The sequence below is a fragment of the Macaca mulatta genome, chromosome 10, assembly GCF_049350105.2.
Source record: "Macaca mulatta isolate MMU2019108-1 chromosome 10, T2T-MMU8v2.0, whole genome shotgun sequence".
Lineage (NCBI taxonomy): Eukaryota > Metazoa > Chordata > Mammalia > Primates > Cercopithecidae > Macaca > Macaca mulatta.
Genome location: NC_133415.1, coordinates 86,368,286 through 86,390,016, shown reverse-complemented (window position 1 = coordinate 86,390,016; position 21,731 = coordinate 86,368,286). Strand labels below are relative to the sequence as shown.

Here is a 21,731-nt window from a genome sequence, read left to right as displayed (position 1 = left end):
CCTATATCCTCTCCTGACCTTACAGTAAATCTAAACTGCAAAAGCCTTGCCTTTTGTCCGACAGCCTCTTCTCAGATAACAGTCTCCACACTCTGACTATACCCAAAAGATTAGTGACCAGTTATTTCTTCTGCTAGGAGCTCAGCCTCCCTTCCACCCTGACACTTCCAGCCCAAGCACCTCCTATTCTCTCCTATGCTAGCTACTTCTGTGTGTTACCAGCAGTGTCTTGCATACAGACTACAACTTAAGGCTTTTGCAATTCTCATCTCATTAAAACTGAGGTTTATCTGTTGACTACACTCAGACCTCTCTACCAGCCCAAAATAAAGATCTAAAAACGTGGCAAGTGGCTCTGATTTAAATCACATAACAGGGATGAGCAGAATTTGCGGAAATACTGAAGATAAATTATATTCAGTAATTATCTTATCAAATTACCTTGAGAAATGGAATCACAAAAGGACGAAGGGGAAAGTTTGTGGCTTCTTGGAGCTTACAGTGGAATTCCTCGATTGTCACTGTTGAGTTCTGAAAAGATAAATAACCTTGTTCAACTTCCAAAACTGGACTTCCAAAACTTACAGTGCCAAACTCTTTTTTTTTTTTAATGTTATTTATGTATTTATTTATTTATTTGAGATGGAATCTCGCTCTGTTGCCCAGGCCGGAGTGCAGTGGCGCGGTCTTGGCTCACGGTAACCTCCACCTCCTGTGATCTCCTGATGGTGAACTCCTGACTTTGTGATCTGCCTGCCTCGGCCTCCTAAAGTGGTGGGATTACAAGGGAGAGCCACCGCGCCCCGCCTTTTTATTTTTGTTTTTTAAATGTTTAGTAGAGACGTGGTCTCGCTATGTTGTCCAGGCTGGTCCTGAACTCCTGAGCTCAAGCTATCTTCCTGCCTCAGCCTCCCAAAGTGTTGGGATTACAGGGGTGAGCCACCGTGCTCAGCTGCTGAAGTCTTTTAAATCGTAAGAAAAAGGATAACTGCAGAAACATTATCAGGAACTCAGATGCCTGGCAAAGGTAAACCACACTGGTTTCTTATGACAGAAATTCACCCTCCTTGATTCCCTTCACCACCACCCCAAATCCAAATTCTCCCCTTTGCCAAGCAGCCTAGGCTGCAGAATAGGGCACTGCCTTTCTCACTACCCATGAAGAGAGGCACTCAGGTCCCTGATATTGAGAGGTTCATTGCAAGTCACTTCAGGGACAGGGTATCAAGCTTACAATGTTTCCTGTTATACAGATACTGATTCGGCCTAGGATGTCAACTTTAAGACATTTTGGACTCAATAACCCAGTGTCACATTTTTATAAAAGTTCATTTCTTTTTTTTTTTTTTTTTTTTTTTTTTTTTTTTTTTTTTTTGAGACGGAGTCTCGCTCTGTCGCCCAGGCTGGATCTCAGCTCACTGCAAGCTCCGCCTCCCGGGTTTACGCCATTCTCCTGCCTCAGCCTCCTGAGTAGCTGGGACTACAGGCGCCCGCCACCTCGCCCGGCTAGTGTTTTTTTTGTATTTTTTAGTAGAGACGGGGTTTCACCGTGTTAGCCAGGATAGTCTCGATCTCCTGACCTCGTGATCCACCCGTCTCGGCCTCCCAAAGTGCTGGGATTACAGGCTTGAGCCACCGCGCCCGGCCAAAAGTTCATTTCTTTTTTAAGTTGTGCTCCCTACCTCCTGGCATAACTTCCCCCAAATCTTCAAAATAGAAAAACAACAACAACAACAACAACAACAAAAAAAAACCCAAAAAAAACAACAGATGCAAAAGCAAAAGAAAAAAAATAGTTGCCTTCTAAGACTTCAAGTGGCCTGTATGTGTTATGCATACAAATAACTCCCAACAGGCAAACCTCCATTGGTAAGTTATTACTGTTCTCTAAAAGAGTGCACGTCCTCTGTGTTTTCTCAAAAGTCTAGGCTTCATATTAGGAATGAGACTCAGCAACTCTGAGAAGGGGAATGAACAAATAAAAATATTTTCTTCAAAGTTCACACAATATTTGTATTCCAATTCCTAATAACACTATATGATAGCAAATTAAAACAAACGAATAAAACAAAATGTGGGGATTATTCTGAATCCCTGCCTGTTCCCCTGCAAGAGCTATTACCATTTCTAGGAATTTACTTTTAGAAACTTTACAAGTGTTCAAAAACATAGTATGTAACTATGTAACATGCAACTTACCCCCACACTATCTCAATATATTTTCCTAACCAAAAAAAAAAAAAAAAAGGAAAATACATAGATCTACCAATAGGAAGCTACATTAAAATTACAAGAGTCATGTATGCTTATGCAGGGAGGGGGGAGAGCAGATTTGTATGCATTAAGGCAGAAAAGGTATCCACAATACTGCTAAGTGAAAAACCAGAAACAGAACATTATATTTTCTAAGAATCCACTTACAAAAATAACACACATACATATTATATCATATATTTAATGCCTGGAAGAATAATCACAACAACAGTTATTTCTGAGTATGCAATTATGTTGGATTTTCCAAATATATCATATTTATTATTCGGTAAACATTAAGATATTTTCCTTCAGGGAAAAGGGGTATGTGTAATTTAAACATATTAAAGGAAAATGTTTGAACATTTTCCCACATTTCATACCAAAAAAAATTATTTTAAAGTTAACTGTGTATCTGTTTTAAGTATATGACATTTGCACAATACAGCCAAAGAAACCTGTAATTCTGGTAATCAGGAATAAAAACTAAGTGTAAGAGAACGATACTCTTTTATACCTACTGCAAGGGAAGCAATCAGGTCTTGAAAAGCAAACACAAATAGATTAAACGTATGGAAGCCCTACATGAATGATTTCAAGTATACTTGTGGGTAGACAAGGGGAAAGGATGGATTGTGTGACACAAGGAAATCGTGAGTTAGGCCAAAGAAATGGACTCAGGGCTACATACATAGTATATCTACTGCGTAGGGCAGTCCTGCATGACAGGGATAAACACATCCCTCCTTCAGCTAGTTTATTAAACCTTATTTTATATTAAGAGCATAATTGTTTGTTTCTTCCCCTCAAAGATCTCATAGTCTAGTGGGAAAAGAGGCAACTAAGCTATTCATTATAGTATGATGGAGGCACACATGTACAGGACACTACTGACTCACAGAGAAGATATATTTGCTTAAATTTTTTTTTTTCCCCAGAGATACGGTCTAGCTCTGTCACTTAGGCTGGAGTGCAGTGGCATAATTATAGCTCACTGCAACCTTGAACTCCTGGCCTCAAAGAATCTTCCCACGTTGGTCTCCAGAACAGCTAAACCAGCTAATTTTTTTTTTTTTTTTTTTTTTTTTTTTTTTTTTTTTGAGACGGAGTCTCACTCTGTCGCCCAGGCTGGAGTGCAGTGGGCTCACTGAAAGCTCCGCCTCCCGAGTTCACACCATTCTCCTGCCTCAGCCTCCTGAGTAGCTTTGACTACAGGCACCTGCCACCATGTCCGGCTAATTTTTTGTATTTTTAGTAGAGACCAGGTTTCACCGTGTTAGGCAGGATGATCTCCATCTCCTGACCTCCTGATCTGCCTGCCTTGGCCTCCCAAAGTGCTGGGATTACAGGCACGGGCCACTGCGCCCAGCCAATTTTTAAATTTTTTTTTGTAGAGGAAGGAATCATACTACGTTCCCCAGGCTGGTCTTAAGCTCCTGGTCTCAAGTCGGCCTGGGCTTTCCAAATTCTGGGATTATGGGTGTTACCCACACCTGGCCAGAGAAGATATATTTGAATCAAACTTAGGGGGTCAAGGAATTCTGTACAGCAGTTTGTCCTTGAGGAAATCGAAATGCAGCTTTGGGAAAGATGTGTCAGAGCAGAGAGAAGAATGTTGAGAGGTAAGATGTTGGGGGAACCTGGTCTCTGGACTTCATGGGCAACATTTATACTCCAATGTATCCTCTATTCTGCTTCCTCCAATGCTTACATCTTTTTTTTTTTTTTTTTTTTTTTGAGACAGAGTCTTGTTTTGTTACCCATGCTGGAGTGCAGTGGTGGGATCTCAGCTCACTGCAACCTCAGCTTCCCGGGTTCAAGTGATTCTTGTGCCTCAGCCTTCCAAGTAGCTGGGATTACAGGTGTGCACTGCCACTCCTGGCTAATCTTTGTATTTTCAGTAGAGACAGGATTTCACTATGTTGGCCAGGCTGATCTCGAACTCTTGACCTCAAGTGATCCTCCCAACTTGGCCTCCCAAAGGGTTACAATCTCAAAAGTAGGAAACTAACATTGGTACAACGTACTTATAGTTCTATACCATTTTGCCATATGTGTATTTTCATGTAACCACCACTGACCAAAATATAGAAATATAGAAACCTTGTCTATCTTTATCCTCCTGGTTTATAATAAAAATTGGCAATTATTTCCTCTACATATACTGACAACCATATCAGGCAAAGTAATTTTTGCTGCCAATGCCAAACATAATTTAGAAAACTCAGGAGAAGGAAAGTTAGTTAGCTAGTTGCCTATGTATGTATGTATGCATGTATGTATGTATCTACCTACCTACCTACCTACCTACAGAGGTGGAGTATTGCTCTGTCACCCAGGCAGGAGTACAGTGGTGTGATCATGGCTCACAGCAGCCTCGAACTCCTGGGCTTAAGTGATCCTACTGCCTCAACTTCCTGAGTAGCTGAGACTATAGGCATACTCCACTGTGCCAGCTAAGGAAAGTTTATTTATTTATCTATATTTTCACTCTTAAACTCTTAACATTTTCTGCATACCCTGGTCTGGTATATATCAGAAAAACAGAAAACCTCGGGAACTCACTGCTTATGTAGTCCCTTAGGTCCCACGAGTGAATCTGCTGTCTTCTCTCTACCTTTAAGAGTCTTTTTTTTTTTTTTTTTTTTTTTTTTTTTTTTTTTTAAAAAAGGCCTGCTTGTAAGGTTGGGCCATTTAAACAAAAACAAAAAAAAGATGGGTCTTGCTCTGTCCCCCAGGCTCACAATCCACCTGCCTCAGCCTCCTAAGTAGCTGGGACTACAGACGCATTCCACCACACTTGGCGAAGAGTCTAATTATTTTTGTTTTATATGTAATGCCCATGGCTTTTTGCTATTTATCAGGGGGAATAGGAAGAAGTTTGTCTTTCTACCTTCCCTCTGAACCAGAATGAGACTTGATTATGATAATGATAATATCCTATTCCATAACAGATAAATTGTACTTTACTCAGGGTTTTACAGACCTTTTAGTTAGCTTCAATGGGGGAGGGGGTACTTAATGTTGAACTGATTATCTTGGTGTATATTGTTTACTATTTTCTTAGGATGAATGGTACCAGAAACATTGCCAAACTATCCTCCAGAAAGTACATTCTCCAAATAAGTAAGTGAAGCACAAAACATTTACCATTACCTTGAAGTGGAAATTGCCCGTGCTTGCTTCCTGGTATAGTTAGGGACTCTCAGTACTTTACTTCTTATACACCATGGACACAGAATGCAGACAGGTGAACTCCAGCTACTAAATTATGTGGCCCTTATTTTTAGAGATGGGGATCTGGCTATGTTACCCAGGCTGGCCTCAAACTCCTGGGCCCAAGTGATCCTCCTGCCTCAGCCTCCTGAGTAGCTGTGACTACAGGAACACACCACCACACATATGAAACCACAATTCCACTGTTGCATGCGATGCTTCCACACGTGTAAGAATGTTCATAGGGGCCAGGCGCGGTGGCTCAAGCCTGTAATCCCAGCACTTTGGGAGGCCGAGACGGGCGGATCATGAGGTCAGAAGATCGAGACCATCCTGGCTAACACGGTGAAACCCCGTCTCTACTAAAAAATACAAAAAACTAGCCGGGCGAGGTGGCGGGCGCCTGTAGTCCCAGCTACTCGGGAGGCTGAGGCAGGAGAATGGCGTGAACCCGGGAGGCGGAGCTTGCAGTGAGCTGAGATCTGGCCACTGCACTCCAGCCTGGGCAACAGCGCAAGACTCCGTCTCAAAAAAAAAAAAAAAAAAAAAAAAAAGAATGTTCATAGGAACATTATTTGTAATGGCCCTAAAATGTACTAAATGAGTTAACCTAGTAGGCCTAAAACTGCTAGCCTTAGAAAGGCCTGCTTATAAGGTTGGACCATTGGCTGGCATCGAGGACCCCGGATGGTAAACAGTTTCCTACACTGATATAAAACTTTTCTTAACTCAAGAGGTGGCAGCAACCCAAATGTCCATTGAGGGATTAACAGATCAATAAAATGTGATATAGACATAAAATGAAATATTATTTAGCCTTAAAAAGGAAGGAAATTCTGACATATGCTATGACATGGATAAACCCTGAGGACATTAAGCTAAGTGAAATAGGCTAGTCATAAAAAGACAAATACTGTATGATTCTACTTTTATGAGGTACTTAGAGTAGTTAAATCCGTAGAGACAGAAAGTAGACTGGTAATTGCCAGGGTCTAGGGACAGAGGGGAATGGGGTGTTATTGTTTAATTGGTGCAATTTTGCAAGATGAAAAGTTTTGGAAATGGATGGTGATGATGGTTGTATAATAATATGAATATACTTATTGTCACTAAACTGTAAACCTAAAAATAGTTAATATAGTAAATTTCATCATAATTCAAAAAAAGCAATTGTATAAATTCCTTAACCCTGTGATGCTCATAGGCTCTAAGTACACAATGGCGAACAGGGACACATGGTGAACAGGAAAAACAATATGAATGTACTTAAGACCACTGAACTGTGTACTTCTATAATGTATATTTTACTATGGAAAAAAACAGTTAACCCAAGTGTGGCCATTTAAAATAAATAATTGGACACACCTACATATACTTTTCATAACTAAAAAAAATTCAATTTTTTTTGGCAAATGATTTCTTTTCTTTCTTTCTTTTTTTTTTTTTTTTTTTTTTGAGATGGAGTCTTGCTCTGTAGCCCAGGCTGGAATGCAGTGGTGCAATCTCGGCTCCCTGCAAGCTCTGCTTCCCGGGTTCACGCCATTCTCCTGCCTCAGCCTCCCTCCTGAGTAGCTGGGACTACAGCCTAATTTTTTGTAATTTTAACAGAGATGGGGTTTCACCGTGTTAGCCAGGATGATCTCGATCTCCTGACCTCGTGATACGCCCACCACAAATGAATTTTTGACATTTTTACTTTTAGGCTTGAAATTATTTTTAAGAATAGATAATACTTAAAAGTAATTTGCTGCTGGAATCATCATAACATTTTGATGTCTGCTTTGTTTCCAATTATGTTCAAGCTCATTTTGACATTTAACTCCAATGACCTTATTCTGGATCCAGTAAGATTTTTCTATAGTAGTCTAAAATTTGAGGAATAAACAGGTTTAAAATAAAAAAGAACTAAACTTCCCTAACTGATAAGGGTGACCATGTGTAGAGTGGTTCTGAGAACAGTATGGTTCATGCTAAACATGAGTTTTCCTTCTAAGAGGGTAAAATTTGGCAGGTGCTAGGCAAGAGTGCCTATGTGACCAGGCCCCAACAAAAACCTTGGCGTTGAGTCTGTAATAGGCTTCCCTTGACAGAAACATTGCATGTATGTTGCTGTATTTTCGTTGCTAAGGAAAGGGAGCTCTGTTACCATTCAGGAGAGGGAGAAAGCATAAGGAAACCTGCAGATGGGTTCCTCCAGACTCCACCTGTGTCTCTGTTCTATGATCTCACTATGTTCTCCTTACTATGCCTCCGTAATAGAGCTTAGCTGTGAGCAGAACTGTATGTGAAGTCCTGTGACTCCTTCTGGCAAATCTCCAAACATGGGGTTGATGCTGGAGACCCCAAAACTGGCCCAAATTACAAATGACTTATATGTAAAGGTATAAATTGTGGGGGTATTCCTATGATATGACACTATATAGCAATGAAAATAAACTATAGTCAAACGTAATAAGGACTAAACCTCACAAATGACGAAAAAGTCATTTATTGCATTTTGCCTTGTATGAAAGTTGTTCCTTTCATAATAGACTGAGAAATTTTTTTAATTCATGTTTTGAGATAGGGTCTCACTCTGTCACCTAGGCTGGAAATGCAGTGGTGCAAACACAGTTTTCCTGGGCCCAAGGAATCCTCCCACCTCAGCCTACTGAGTAGCTAGGACCATAGGCATGTGCCACTATACTCAGCTAACTTTTAAAAAATCGTTTTGTAGAGACAGTCTCACTATGTACCCAGGCTGGTCTTGAACTCCTGCATCCAAGCAATCCTCACCTTGGCTTCCCAAAGTGCTAGAATTGCAGGCATGAGCCACCACACCCAGCCTTAGACTAATAAATTTTTTAAGGCAGTAATTGTTAAACTGTTTGGTCTCAGAATTGCTCTGATTTATATGGATTACATTTATTGACATTACCATATCAGAAATTAAAGTTGAGAATTTAATTAAAATAAAAAATAACTATACTGGTTCAGACTGAGGTGTGATTTTTTTTTTTTTTTTTTTTTTTTTTTTTTGAGACGGAGTCTCGCTCTGTTGCCAGGGCTGGAGTGCAGTGGCCGGATCTCAGCTCACTGCAAGCTCCGCCTCCCGGGTTTACGCCATTCTCCTGCCTCAGCCTCCCGAATAGCTGGGACTACAGGCGCCCGCCACCTCGCCCGGCTAGTTTTTTGTATTTTTTTTAGTAGAGACGGGGTTTCACCGTGTTAGCCAGGATGGTCTCGATCTCCTGACCTCGTGATCCGCCCGCCTCGGCCTCCCAGAGTGCTGGGATTACAGGCTTGAGCCACCGCGCCCGGCCTGAGGTGTGATTTTTAATATCTGTAATTTTCCAAAAGAAATGCAGTAAGAAGAATAGCACTGTTTTATCATTTTGTCAGTCTCTTTAATATGTAGCATAACAGAAAGTCTCTTTAATATCTAGCGTAATAGAAGCCAGTTGTATTCTGTCTACTTTTGCATTTAGTCTACTGCTATATTATGAAAATAGTTTTCACCTTCTGGATCTCCAGAAAGGATCCTGGAGAATCTTCGGGGTCCCTAGATTTACAGTTAGAGAGCTGCAGCTTCAAGGATTAGTGCTGTGATTCATCTTTCTATCCCATATAAAGGGGTTAACATATACAAAGGAGCACAGAATGCTTTTACTGGAGGTAAATCTTAAAGAATTCAATTAGAAACATTGGGAACTGGCAGTACTTCCCCTATAAACACTGAGAATAAAACCCCACCCAGTTGTCGATATCAGAAAATCACTCCTTTATGCCACAGGTTCACCACGTGCAGTATAGAAAGAAAGAAAAACTGCGTGTACCTTGCAAATTCTTAAGCAAGTTTATATGCACAAGGAGCTGAACAATGCAATCCCTTTGATACTATTTATTTAGGCCATGTAACTTGTAATTTTAGAAATCATTGTTTTGAGGCCGGGCGCGGTGGCTCAAGCCTGTAATCCTAGCACTTTGGGAGGCCGAGATGGGCGGATCACAAGGTCAGGAGATCGAGACCATCCTGTCTAACCTGGTGAAACCCCGTCTCTACTAAAAAATACAAAAAACTAGCCGGGCGAGGTGGCGGGCGCCTGTAGTCCCAGCTACTCGGGAGGCTGAGGCAGGAGAACGGCGTGAACCCAAAAGGCGGAGCTTGCAGTGAGCTGAGATCCGGCCACTGCACTCCAGCCTGGGCGACAAAGCGAGACTCCGTCTCAAAAAAAAAAAAAAAAAAAAAAAAGAAATCATTGTTTTGAAAATTAAACTTGTTACTTCTCTACTCTCCTTGGTTTGGAAACAATGCACTAAGCACTGAATATATTAAATTACAAAACCTTGTTGTTTTTAACTTGATTGGACACCAGTGGGCCTGTTGAGACCAGTTTTAAGAAAAATCCAAAGTTGCTTATTGGAATTAAATCAACATCTTAAATAACAAGTAAACATTATCGATTGTTTATCTGATAAGCATTGATATAAAATCTACAATTAAACATCACATCTGTAATCCCAGCACTTTGGGAAGCTGAGGCAGGCAGACTGCTTGAGGCTAGGAGTTTGAGACCAGCCTGACAAGATAGGGAGATTCCGTCTCTACAAAAATATAAAAATTAGCTGGGCATGGTGGCATGCACATGTAGTCCCAACTACTCAGGAGACTGCGGCAAGACAATTGCTTAAACCTGGAAGGTCAAGGCTGAAGTGAGCTGTGTTCGTACCATCTTCCTCCAGGCTAGGTGACAGAGTGAGACCCTGTCTCAAAAAGAAAGAAAGAAGGAAAAAAACCTATATTTAAACAGTTTTATACAAGTTATTCAATAACTAGTCTAGTCTGTAGCGTTTGCCATCTTACTATGGGTTTGAAAATGAGCAGAAATATCTAGAACTTCTCTGCTGGCTTTGGACCTGAACCACATACTCGGGCAGCTGAGAACAACAGTGAGGTTGTACTTACCACCAGTGCAAGAACAAGAGTCCGCACCTTCTCCCCAATCTCAGGGGAGATGTCATTTCCAAACTGTTGCAGAGTGGTAAGAAAGCGTTTCAACTTGCTGAGCTGTCGAGCACCACAGGTGGCTGGCAACTGCTGATTTGTGAGTGCAGATGATGTGGAGGAGGCAGGACCATTGCTGAATCTCTGTGGTGGTGATGGGGCGCCATTCAGGGTAGGAGGAGAATGGTTGATTCCATTGCTTACTAAAAGAAAGCCAAAATGAAAGACTCAGGTTACGTGCAAAACAAGGGGACGTTTGTTCATTTTTTCTTGTTTGTGTTCTCCTTCATTTGTTCATTTGAATTTTGTAAAGTACATGTTATAAAAGTATGCAAAACTGGTTCTGTCCTCAATGAGATTGCTGTCAGATAAAAATGGTAACAGAGTAACAGTGGAGTGTTAAAAAGAAAGCAGAGTGCTCCGAGAGCAATAAGAAGCGACATCTAACTCTACAGGTGCCATGGGCAGGGGTGGGTAGTTTTAAGAAAGACTTCCTGCAACAGGTAGTGCTTGAGATGGGTCTGGACCAATAGATCTTTCCAGTGACGGGATGCTCATGCCCATCTTTTACATCGCATCTCCTTCCCAATTTCAAGGGCCCCAAAACACTAGGCAGTCAATCAGAAGGTAGTATGTGAGCAAGACACCAGAAGAAAGTTATGATAATATGAGGGATATTTTTTAGGCCTACTGATTTAAGGACTTATTCCTACAATAAGGTACCTATTTCTTTGGCCATCCAGAATACTCATGTCCATTAGAGCCAGTTACTGTCTGCCTTAACGGTGCTAGATTAATACTGCCAAACCCTTGGCCATTCAATAAAGCATCTTCCTGATTCCATGCAGGACACTCCCATCCTACATTTTTGCTGAAATTATACTACGTGATTAATTACAGTTTTCCTATTTAGTTCTTAATAGTCATTTCTTGAAAATTTTAATTTGGAAAACAACCCTAGAGCTACGGTTTTGTTTTTTTGAGGCAGGGTCTCATTCTGTCATCCAAGCCGGAGCGCAGTGGCACTATCTTGGCCCATTGCAGCCTCAACCTCCTGGACTCAGGTGTCCTCCCACCTCAGCCTCCTGAGTTGCTGGGACTACAGTCACATGCCACCATGCACAGTTAATTTCTTTTTTTTTTTTTTTTTTTTTTTTTTGAGGCGGAGTCTCGCTCTGTCGCCCAGGCTGGAGTGCAGTGGCCGGATCTCAGCTCACTGCAAGCTCCGCCTCCCGGGTTCCCGCCATTCTCCTGCCTCAGCCTCCCGTGTAGCTGGGACTACAGGCGCCGCCACCACGCCCGGCTAATTTTTTGTATTTTTAGTAGAGACGGGGTTTCACTGTGTTAGCCAGGATGGTCTCGATCTCCTGACCTCGTGATCCGCCCGTCTCGGCCTCCCAAAGTGCTGGGATTACAGGCTTGAGCCACCGCGCCCGGCCAGTTAATTTCTTTATAAAAATTTTTTGTAGATAAGGGAGTCTCATTATATTGCCCAGGCTAGTCTCAAACTTCTGGGCTCAAGCGATCCTCCTGCCTTGGCCTCCCAAAGGCTGGGATTACAGGCATGAGCCACTGTGCCTGGCATTGAGCTACGTTCATGTTGGCATTAAGTAAAAATCTAAATTATCTAGTACCTAAGTGTCATTCTGCTTTCACTTAATCATATCCAGCCTTAAAAAACTAAAATAGTGAAACTGTATCTAAAAACATAAGAAACAATTTAAGACATAAGCAATGTTTAAAGAGCCAATCATTTTAATCTTTACCTAGCTTAGAAAAATGACATTTAATCATATTTTGCCAAAAACAAACTTATTATCATAAAAAATCTTCCACTTCCCTTTTACTTCCTCTAGGCCAGTCACAGTCAGTTAACTATCTCTGTTCCCTCTTCTTACACTGAACCTTATTCAAATTTGACCGGGCAAGCTCTTCTTCATCCCACACAGTTCAGGTATCATCTCTGTTAAGGAGCATTCCTTGACACATGCTGCTGCTGCTGCTCCACTTGAAGGTAACCTTAGTGGATTCACTACATCTCTGTGCTGCCTATGTGCATATGCATGCTTCCACTATTTTACTTTGAGACAGAGTCTTGCTCTGCTGCCCAGGCTGGAGTGCAGTGGTGTGGTCTTGGCTCACTGCAACCTCCGTCTCCTGGGTTCAAGCGATTCTCCTTCCTCAGCCTCCTGAGTAGTTGGGATTATAGGTGTGCGCTACCACACCCAGCTAATTTTTTGGATTTTTAGTAGAGACAGGGTTTCACCATGTTGGCCAGGCTGGTCTCAAACTCCTGACCTCAAGTGATCTGCCCTCCTTGGCCTCCCAAAGTGTTAGGATTACAGGAGTGAGCCACTGCGCCTGGCCTGTGCTTGTTTATTTCTGTATTTGTGTTGCCTTAATAGATGTTCACTTATTAATAATACAATACACAAAACATACGTGCACACTTAAGTTTTATAAGCTGTGTAAACAGTGTATATTTTTGCTTTGTTCATTTGCTAGCAAAGGGTTAAGTGTTTAGGAAAATGCTACTGAATGATTCACGCATAAAAGACTAACGGCCTGAGAAAAGGGGTGAATTTTCTTGTGTCTTCCACTAGAGGAAATTAGTAAAGCTACAGAAAGGAAAGTTGAACACTCAACCTCAGCAATCCAGAAAATTAGTTGCAATAGTCTGCCATTTCTTTGTTTTCACAGAAAGGTCAACTGCCATAGGAAAGTTGCTCCCTTTTGAAGGAACCAATAAAAATAACACATTACCATGCATTTGGCTACTCTGATGTATAGAAAGGCTTTTTCTTAGTCTCTTCAGTAAAAAATGTATGATCACATTTTCTGAAATGAAACACAACCACCGCCAAGCAGCCAAATATGGAAGCAAAAAGGGCTGAATTTATATATACATATATCTATTGGTGTATCCTGAAATCTGATTGATGGCTGAGGTTTAAATCTGTTTCTTTTCAAGATAGTATATATGTCTTGGGCTGTTTAACAGATATTAGAATTTAAGAAAAGGGATATCATACTTCTTTTTATTCACTCTGGCTCAAACTGAATGCTGCAGTTAACAGCTACTCAATTCAAATGTTTTGGGAAAATAATAAACTTCCAATTAAAGCTGTACATCTTACATTCTCTTCTCTTGCCTTTTAAAACAATAAACACCCAAACCAAAAAATTTTGAGCAAGGACAGTGTGCAAGCTTGTATAATGGTATTTAAATGAAACAATACATACAGCATCTAGCTCAGTGCTCTGACACTCTTTGGGCATTCCAAAAATAGCAGTACATTTTGGTTTACAGGCAAAAGATGTGCAGAGTGTCAAAGTGAACTGGGGGTGGCAGCATGTGCATGGAAAGGCAGAACTCAAATGAAGATCAACACACTTGTGTGCATGTATGCACAAGTTTATTTGGGGTTCTTTTGGTGATTATAGATACACAGGACTGAAATTGTTGAGTTACAGGGCACGTGGAAATTCAGCATTAGTGCAAACTGCCAAACAATTTCCAAAAGATGTATTAAATTACACTCCAACCAGCATTGTATGAGTATTCAAGTTACATCCTCATCAAAACTTGGTATCATTCTGAACATCCTGGTGGGTGAATAATGGTACTGTATTGGGTGCTAGTTTGCATTTCCTTGATGGTTAGTGAAGTTGAATATCTTGTTACATATATTATTAGCTAACATAATGGCTATGGACTGAATTCTGCCTGAGCCTTGGCCAAATTCATACATTTAAGTCTTACCCCCTTGTACCTCAGAATATGACTATATTTGTAGATAGAGACTTTGAAGAATTCATTAAGGTTAAAAGAGGTATTACAAATAGTCCCTAATCCAATACGATTATTATCCTTAAAGGCAGGGGAAGAGACACCAGGGACGCACACAAATGGAGGAATGGCCATGTGAGGGTATCGCAAGCAAGAAGGCAACCTTCTACAAGGCCCAGGTAAAACCAAACCTGCCAACACCTTGATCTTTACATTCTTGACTCCAGAACTGTAAAAAAGTTAATAAAAATAAAAAGTTAATTAAAAGTTAATAAAAATAAATAAAAAGTTAATAAAAATAAATCCAGTCTGTGGTGTTTCATTATGGTAGCCCTAGAAAACGAATACAAAAATATTCTCTTTTGTAAAAAGTCTTACCATGACAGCATTGGAACATTTTTCAAATTCCATAATTTTAGAAAACTTACTTTGAATCTCATATGGCAATATAATAATTTAAATTCACTATTGTTAGAGTCAAAGAAATAAAAATAGTTACCAGCCAAAGAATATGAAAACAAAATATTTAAAAAACTAAATATCCAAATAAACTAAGTATTATTCTCAGAGGGTATAAGTAATTTAGAAAAGAAACAAACAAAACTATATATCTGTGTCTATATTTTCATAGCACTTTGAAAATATTGAGTAATATATGTGGAAGGCTTCATGCAAGTCAGTCACTTAGATCCAAATGTCACTCTAAACTACAAACATAAGTAACTAAGAGGTCTCACATGCAGTAGGAGTGAAGGACACTGGTCTCGGTCCTCCAGGATTTATTGGTGGGAGGGGTGGCATGGTGGGAGGTGAGGATCTGGACTGTATCTTCACTTCCACAGGCGATCCAGGCATTGCTGGCACCCTTTTCTCAGGACCAACTGCAGAGAATCAGAGAAATGGAGGTTAGGGTTTTCTAAAAGGTTGCAGAAACAGACAACAATTTGAAATACCAACATATTTCCCTAGAGGACTGCTTAGTATAATAGGCTGAATAGTGACCCCCTAAAAGATAGGCCCACGTCCTAATATCTGGAACTGTGAATGTTACCTGATTTGGCAAAAGGGTCTTTGAAGATATCATTAAGTTAAAATTCTTGAGAGGAGGAGATCATCCTAGATTGTCTGAGTGGGCTCTAAATCCAATCTGAATGGTGTCCCTAAAGAAGGGACGTGACACAGACACAGAGACATACACAGAGGGAAGCCGATGTGAGGACAGTCACGCCAAGTGGCGACAGAGGCAGGGACTGGAGTGACACATCTATACACCGAGGAGTGCCAAGGAGTGCCAGTAACCAGCAAGCCAGGAGGGAGCAGGAGACACATTTGTCCTCTGAAACCCCGGGAAGGAATCAACCTTTCTGATACCTCAATTTTGGGCTTCTGGCTTTCTGAACTGTGAGAGAATAAATTTCTATTGTCTTAAGCCACTCAGTTTGTGGCACTTTGTTACTTCAATTCTAGGAACTAAAACGAGGAAACAATGTCAAGAGGTGACATGAACTGAAAGTTAGCAGTCTCTAGATAGTGGCTGAGAAAGGAAGAAACCAGGTTACAAATATAGTTTACCTCAAATGCATTTTTTTTAAATTTCTCCTTATAAATGAATTAAATTATGAGGGGGAAAAAGCTAACATAGGAACTATCTAGACTTAGGCCTCAACTGCATGACATGAAAAGAAAATCACAATCAGTTGTATATAAATCAATATTAATAGGCTTGGTGCAGTGACTCATGCATGTAATCCTATCACTTTGGGAGGCTGAGGTGGGTGGATCACCTAAGGTCAGGAGTTTGAGATCAGCCTGGCCAACGTGGTGAAACCGTGTCTTTACTAAAAATATAAAAATTAGCTGGGTGTAGTGGTGGGTGCCTGTAATCCCAGTTACTGGGGAGGTTGAGGCAGGAGAATCGCTTGAACCTGGGAGGCAGAGGTTGCAGTAAGCCAAAATCATGGCACTGTACTCTAGCCTGGGCGACAGAGCAAGACTCCGTCTTAAAAAAAAAAAACCACCATTAATAATGATGTACTAAATTATATATATATACACATATCAACTACATCAAGTAGGATAAAAGAGGGAGTCAACCTCTCTGACCTCAAACATGTAAATGTCATTCATGCTATATATTGTTCAAAAAGACGAAAAGTAGAGCTGATCTACATTAAGCAGAGGCTACTTCATCTATGGGAACAATTAATAATAGGCAGCTGTTTGTTAATACTAAATGGCAACAAAATTCCAGAAAGATAAATTAGGTAAACTTCATGATGCTACAATTAGGTAGGTCTGAGCTAACAGGAATCAGACTCGATACCAACGAGTAATATTCTAACATATCTAAGAAGTTATTTTTCCCTATCAAAGAGAACTTGCTACACACTTGGTTAATAGGACCAGAGTTACCATAATCACCTTTAAATTGAGCTATGTTCCTCACAGTAATTCTAAGCTTTTCACTTAAGTACCAGGCATTCATTCTCCAATAACTGCTGAATTCAAATTCAAGTGCAAAAAATGGGCAGCAAAGGCTCAAATGAGAAGGTTAAGTCCAAGTTTTCTTTCTGTGATAGCACAGCTATAAAGACAATACCTATAAGAGTGTTCACGATCCTGGCAACAAGGAACATTTTTGTGCATTGATGGGACACTTTTTAATAAGAAAAGTATCTCCAAATACTATTTTTTATGCTTCAGTTTGCAGTGGCCACACTTTGGAAAGGGATATAATAAAGTCAATCAAGAAAGCAATGCCCCCAAGTTACAAATCCCCTGACAAAAATGTGCAGTTCTCAGAACCATGTGGGCAACATTGTGCCAGCCCTTCCCATCTCTCTGTTCAGGACATTTTCTTTGTGAAATTGATGGTCGTCCTGTCTGATTAGTGGACTAATGAGCTGTTGCGCTTGCCTTTTCCTCCTGACAGTATTTTCTCAATGCCCTTCAGAGAACAGCTGACACATTTCCAGCTCTTCCATCTGGGCCCCAGCTTTCTGGAAGGGTAGGGAGAAGGAAAGGAAGGAACTGACAGTTGTCTCGCACTGTAATGTGTTGTGTACAGTGTGCAACAACCTAGAGGGAGCCTTTCTTCAGACCACCTGGCTCTATAGCAAGGGTGCCAAAGGCTTGAGGAAGGCTTAGCAGTGAGATGAGTTTTAACATTCAGCACTTGGCAGAATAAAAAAGTTAGAGCAGTCCAACTGCAGAATGCTGAACTCTGTGCTCTAACCAACCAAAAGCTTCGATAGTGGGCCAAACCCAGCCACTAAAGAACTGTTTACAGATTGATACTTTTCATTTCACCACCCAAAATCTACAACACTAGTGTTTTCTTCATGTTTCAAGTGAATGAAGCAGAAAAAGCACAGGTATGAAAAGACTGAGAGATTCGGTTTGAATTCTCATTCTGTTACAACGCAATTGAATTTCCAATTCATTTCACCTTTCTAGGCCTCATTTTCAACATATGTAAAATGAATGACAGTAAGACCTTCCTGTCAAGAAACATGTAATGATTAAAGATGATGCCTAAATCACTGCAAGGGATAAAGAAGGTGCTTAATAAACAGGAATGATGATTAGAAGACAGAAATCCTCGTGTCAAATTCTGGACATACTATTAACTAGGTATGTGACCTTGACCAAGTTAATATTAACAACTGTTTTCTGTGGAAAATAGGTATACTATCAACAATTTATCCATGTAACCTCAGAGATATTATATGGAATGATCCAAGAATTAACAGCTGCAAAATCACCAAGCACAATGTAAAGTGGTATTTTTGTTGGAAGCTGGGTGGCATGAACGCCCTTCATGTAATAAGATCTATCCAAGTGGTTTACAAGGTGACAAATTCAGCAGTTGCTCAGATGATGGGAAAGGGCATGTTCCAAAGTAGGCATTTTAACCCTCTGCTTGGGGTCACAGTAGGATCATAGTAAGTTCCTGTAGGAAGAAGGCTATTACATGCCTTTATGTCATCCTAGTAATGGTGACTTCCTTTTTGAATTTTTATGAAACTGATAGTTATGTGTTACATTCTAACTGGATCCCATGAAAGAATCAACCATATATTGAACTCTTTTCAATCTTGGAGAACCTTAGATACAGTTCAAGAAGAAGAAAATTATTTTCCCTCAATTGTGGCTTGAGTCCATAAACACTATTGCTTAAAATACCAAACAGCCATAAAGATTTAGTCCCAGGAAGTCAAAATAAACCTTGGTTTTGCCATAAGGGTCCAACTCAATTATAATTTCAAAGTAACTGACAATTTAGTCACCCCATGAGTTTGTCTTTTGATTATTCTGAATATATTTGTACATGTGTGTGTATTACAAATAAATGCATGTGTGCATATATATGTGTGTATATATTAAAAAATAAAACCCAGATATTACAACATGTACCTCCAAAATGACTTATGGTTCAACACCTAAACCATGGGAAGCCAAAGAATTTGATGAGTCAAAACAGGAAAGTACGTCTGAATAATTTCTTCACTGTGCGCGACTTGCTAAGGATATCGTGAAAACAGAAAACAGATGAAAGAATAAAGTAATAAACAGTTATCTGTGTGATGGCAGTGATATTTTTTCCTACATAGGAATTTAAAGAATCAAAGATTAAACTAAAGAGTAGAACTATTCTGTAGCTCCCCAGGAAAGTAACATAGAACACCCAGCACTCTCCCTCTTATCTGCAGTTTCAGTTTCCACAGTTTCAATTACCTACTGTCAACCAAGGTCCAAAAATATTAAATGGAAAACTTCAGAAATAAACAATTCATAAGTTTTAAATTGAGCACCGCACTGAATACTGTGATGAAATCTCACACCATCCCACCTAGGATGTGAATTATCCCTTTGTCCGGAGTATACACTATCCGACCATAAGTCACTTAGTAGCCGTCTTGGTTACCATCAGATGAACTGTCATGGTGTTGCAGTGCTTGTGGCCAAGTAACCCTGGTATTACTTAATAATGGCCCCAAAGTAAAAGAGGAGTGATGTTGACAATTTGGATATACCAAAGTGAAGCTATAAAGTACTAAGTGAAAAGGTGGAAGTTCTTGACTTCATAAGGAAAGAAAAAATTCCTATGCTGAGGTTGCTGACATCTACTCTAAGAAGGAAAAAGACGTTTGTGCTCGTTTTGCTGCTGCATCTCAAACAGCAAACGTTACAGCCATAGTGCATGATATGGGTTCAGTTACAGTTCAAAAAGAATGTATGTAGGGTTCAATACTTCCCATGGTTTCAGGCATCCGCTCGGGGTCTTGGAATGTATTCCCTGTGGGTAAGGGGGAACCACTGTATTACTGAGACATCTCAGAAACATGCTATTTGAGAAGAATCTTCTATGATAAATTGTCCACAAACAAGGGCATTTACAAATCATTATAAACTGCTTTTTAATTTTTTTTTAAATTAGAGATTGGCAAAGAGCAGAGGTATAAATACAAGATAAAATATAATGAGGTTATCTGAAGAGAAAGGCTACTCCTAAGTGACTGGAAAGAATAAAAACTTATAGGTCTCAAGGAGAAAGCATGTTGAGGCAAAAGGTGAGCCTGATGTGAAGAATGCTCCATCACTCACTAGTTATGTGACAGTGATTTTCTTTATCTGTCCCTGGGGATAATTCAACACAGGGTTATATGAAGGGTACCATAATGGATATAACGATGATAGGTATACAGCAGATACTCTCACATGTTTTACTTGAATCAGATTTTAAAATATATTAGAATGATGGTTGGGCACAATGGCTCAGGCCTGTAATCCACACCACCTTGAGACAGGAGAATTGCAGGACATGAGGATTGCTTGAGCCCAGGAGTTTAAGAACAGGCTGGCCAACACAGGGAGACCTCATCTCTCCAAAAAAAAAAAAAAAACTAGCTGGATGTGGTGGCGCACACCTGTGGTCCCAGCTACTCATGAGGTTGGGATGGGAGGATCAACTGAGTCCAGGAAGTCGAGGCTCCAGTGAGCTGTGATCACACCACTGTACCCCAGCCTGGGTGACAGGGTAAGACTCTGTCTCAAAAATAAAATAAAATAATAATAATCTATTAGAATAACAGTTTACCGAACTTTTGAGATGTTATCTGCACTGTGTGGGGTAGATTTGGTCAAGTGTTCCTGTTTATTATCACTGAGAAAATGTGCAGAATATAGATCTTTCTATATTAGATCTATCAATCAAAATCCATATAGAGATCTTTCCTATAATGACAGGAACACTGATCATTCCAAAGAAGCTGGCCAAGGAAGCCATTAAATCCATTGCTTTATAAAAAGAAAGTCAGACTCCAGGCCGAGCGCGGTGTCTCACGCCTGTAATCCCAGCGCTTTGGGAGGCTGAGGTGTGCGGATCACCTGAGGCCAAGAGCTCAAGATCGGCCTGGCCAACAGGGTGAAACCCTGTCTCTACTAAAAATACAAAAATTAGTTGAGCGTGGTGGCACACACCTGTAATCCCAGCTACTCAGGAGGCTGAGGCAGAAGAACTGCTTGAACACAAGAGGCAGAGGTTGCAGTGAGCAACGAGACCGTGCCACTGCACTCCAGTCTGGGTGACAGAGCAAGACTTTGTCTAAAAACAAACAAGCAAAAACAAAAACAAAACAAAAAAACAAAAAAAACACCAAAAATCAGACTCTCAGGCTGGGCATGGTGGCTCGTGCCTGTAATCCCAACACTTTGGGAGGCTGAGGTGGGCGGATCAGACTAAGAGAAAGGAGAGGGGAGGCTTATCATTTTAGGCCATGAAGTTTTGCCATGGTTTGTTATGTACGAATAGACAACTAATCTACACCACATACAAATTATAATGTTCCTTATTTTTTTTGTTCTATTATTGTGTTTTATAACATCACAATATGTCTTGGAATTCTTAATTTCACAATTTTTAAAAATAGTATTATAATACACTTTGAAGAAGTACCATAGTTCATTTAAACAATCCCTTGTCAATGAACAATTGGATTATTTCCAATAATTTGGTCCTGAATTTTGAGGATCCCAGATCCCAATCTACTTGACTGTCCTGGATTTGCCAGGCCTTAGGGAAGTTCAGAGATGAAGGCAGGGAGGGACCTCACTTATGGGAAAGACAGACATACAGTACTGGGAAAATAAAGAAATAAAAACATTACCATGTATGATGGCCAAGCAAGTCTTAACACAATGTTAAGGTGTTTGTTAGAAAGGCTACATGGGCTCTCCAGGTAGCACATGGGATATAGTTTGAATAGTGCCCCCAAAGGTGGTATCACAGCAGAAGGAAAAATCAGGGAAAAGATTTCCTGGACCATAGTCTGTCTTCAGTCTCTGCCAAGGACAGGTAAATGTTCTGAATGTGTAATTGTCATATGATAAGAATTTCCAGGCCGGGTGCAGTGGCTCACACCTGTAATCCCAGCACATTGGGAGGCCAAGGTAGGCGGATCACCTGAGGTCAGGAGTTCAAGACCA

General features: G+C 40.4%; 1 protein-coding gene across 12 annotated transcripts in view; it reads right to left on the bottom strand.

Annotated features, from left to right (window-relative positions):
• Positions 1-21,731, bottom strand: part of CBFA2T2 (CBFA2/RUNX1 partner transcriptional co-repressor 2) — a 163,406-nt gene that overhangs the window by 27,867 nt on the left and 113,808 nt on the right. For 10 of the 12 annotated variants that reach the window (XR_013399790.1, XR_013399792.1, XR_013399791.1 and 7 more), the window contains 3 exons: positions 14,981-15,124; positions 10,415-10,656; positions 442-531 (listed from right to left, as the gene is read on the bottom strand). Coding sequence is in view for 8 of the 12 variants with exons in the window: in XM_028828320.2 (XP_028684153.1) it covers positions 442-531; positions 10,415-10,656; positions 14,981-15,124 (476 nt within the window). In the remaining 4 variants the exon portion in view is untranslated. The remainder of the gene's footprint in view (positions 1-441; positions 532-10,414; positions 10,657-14,980; positions 15,125-21,731) is intronic. The other 2 variants (XM_077951529.1, XM_077951530.1) reach the window with 1 other exon arrangement.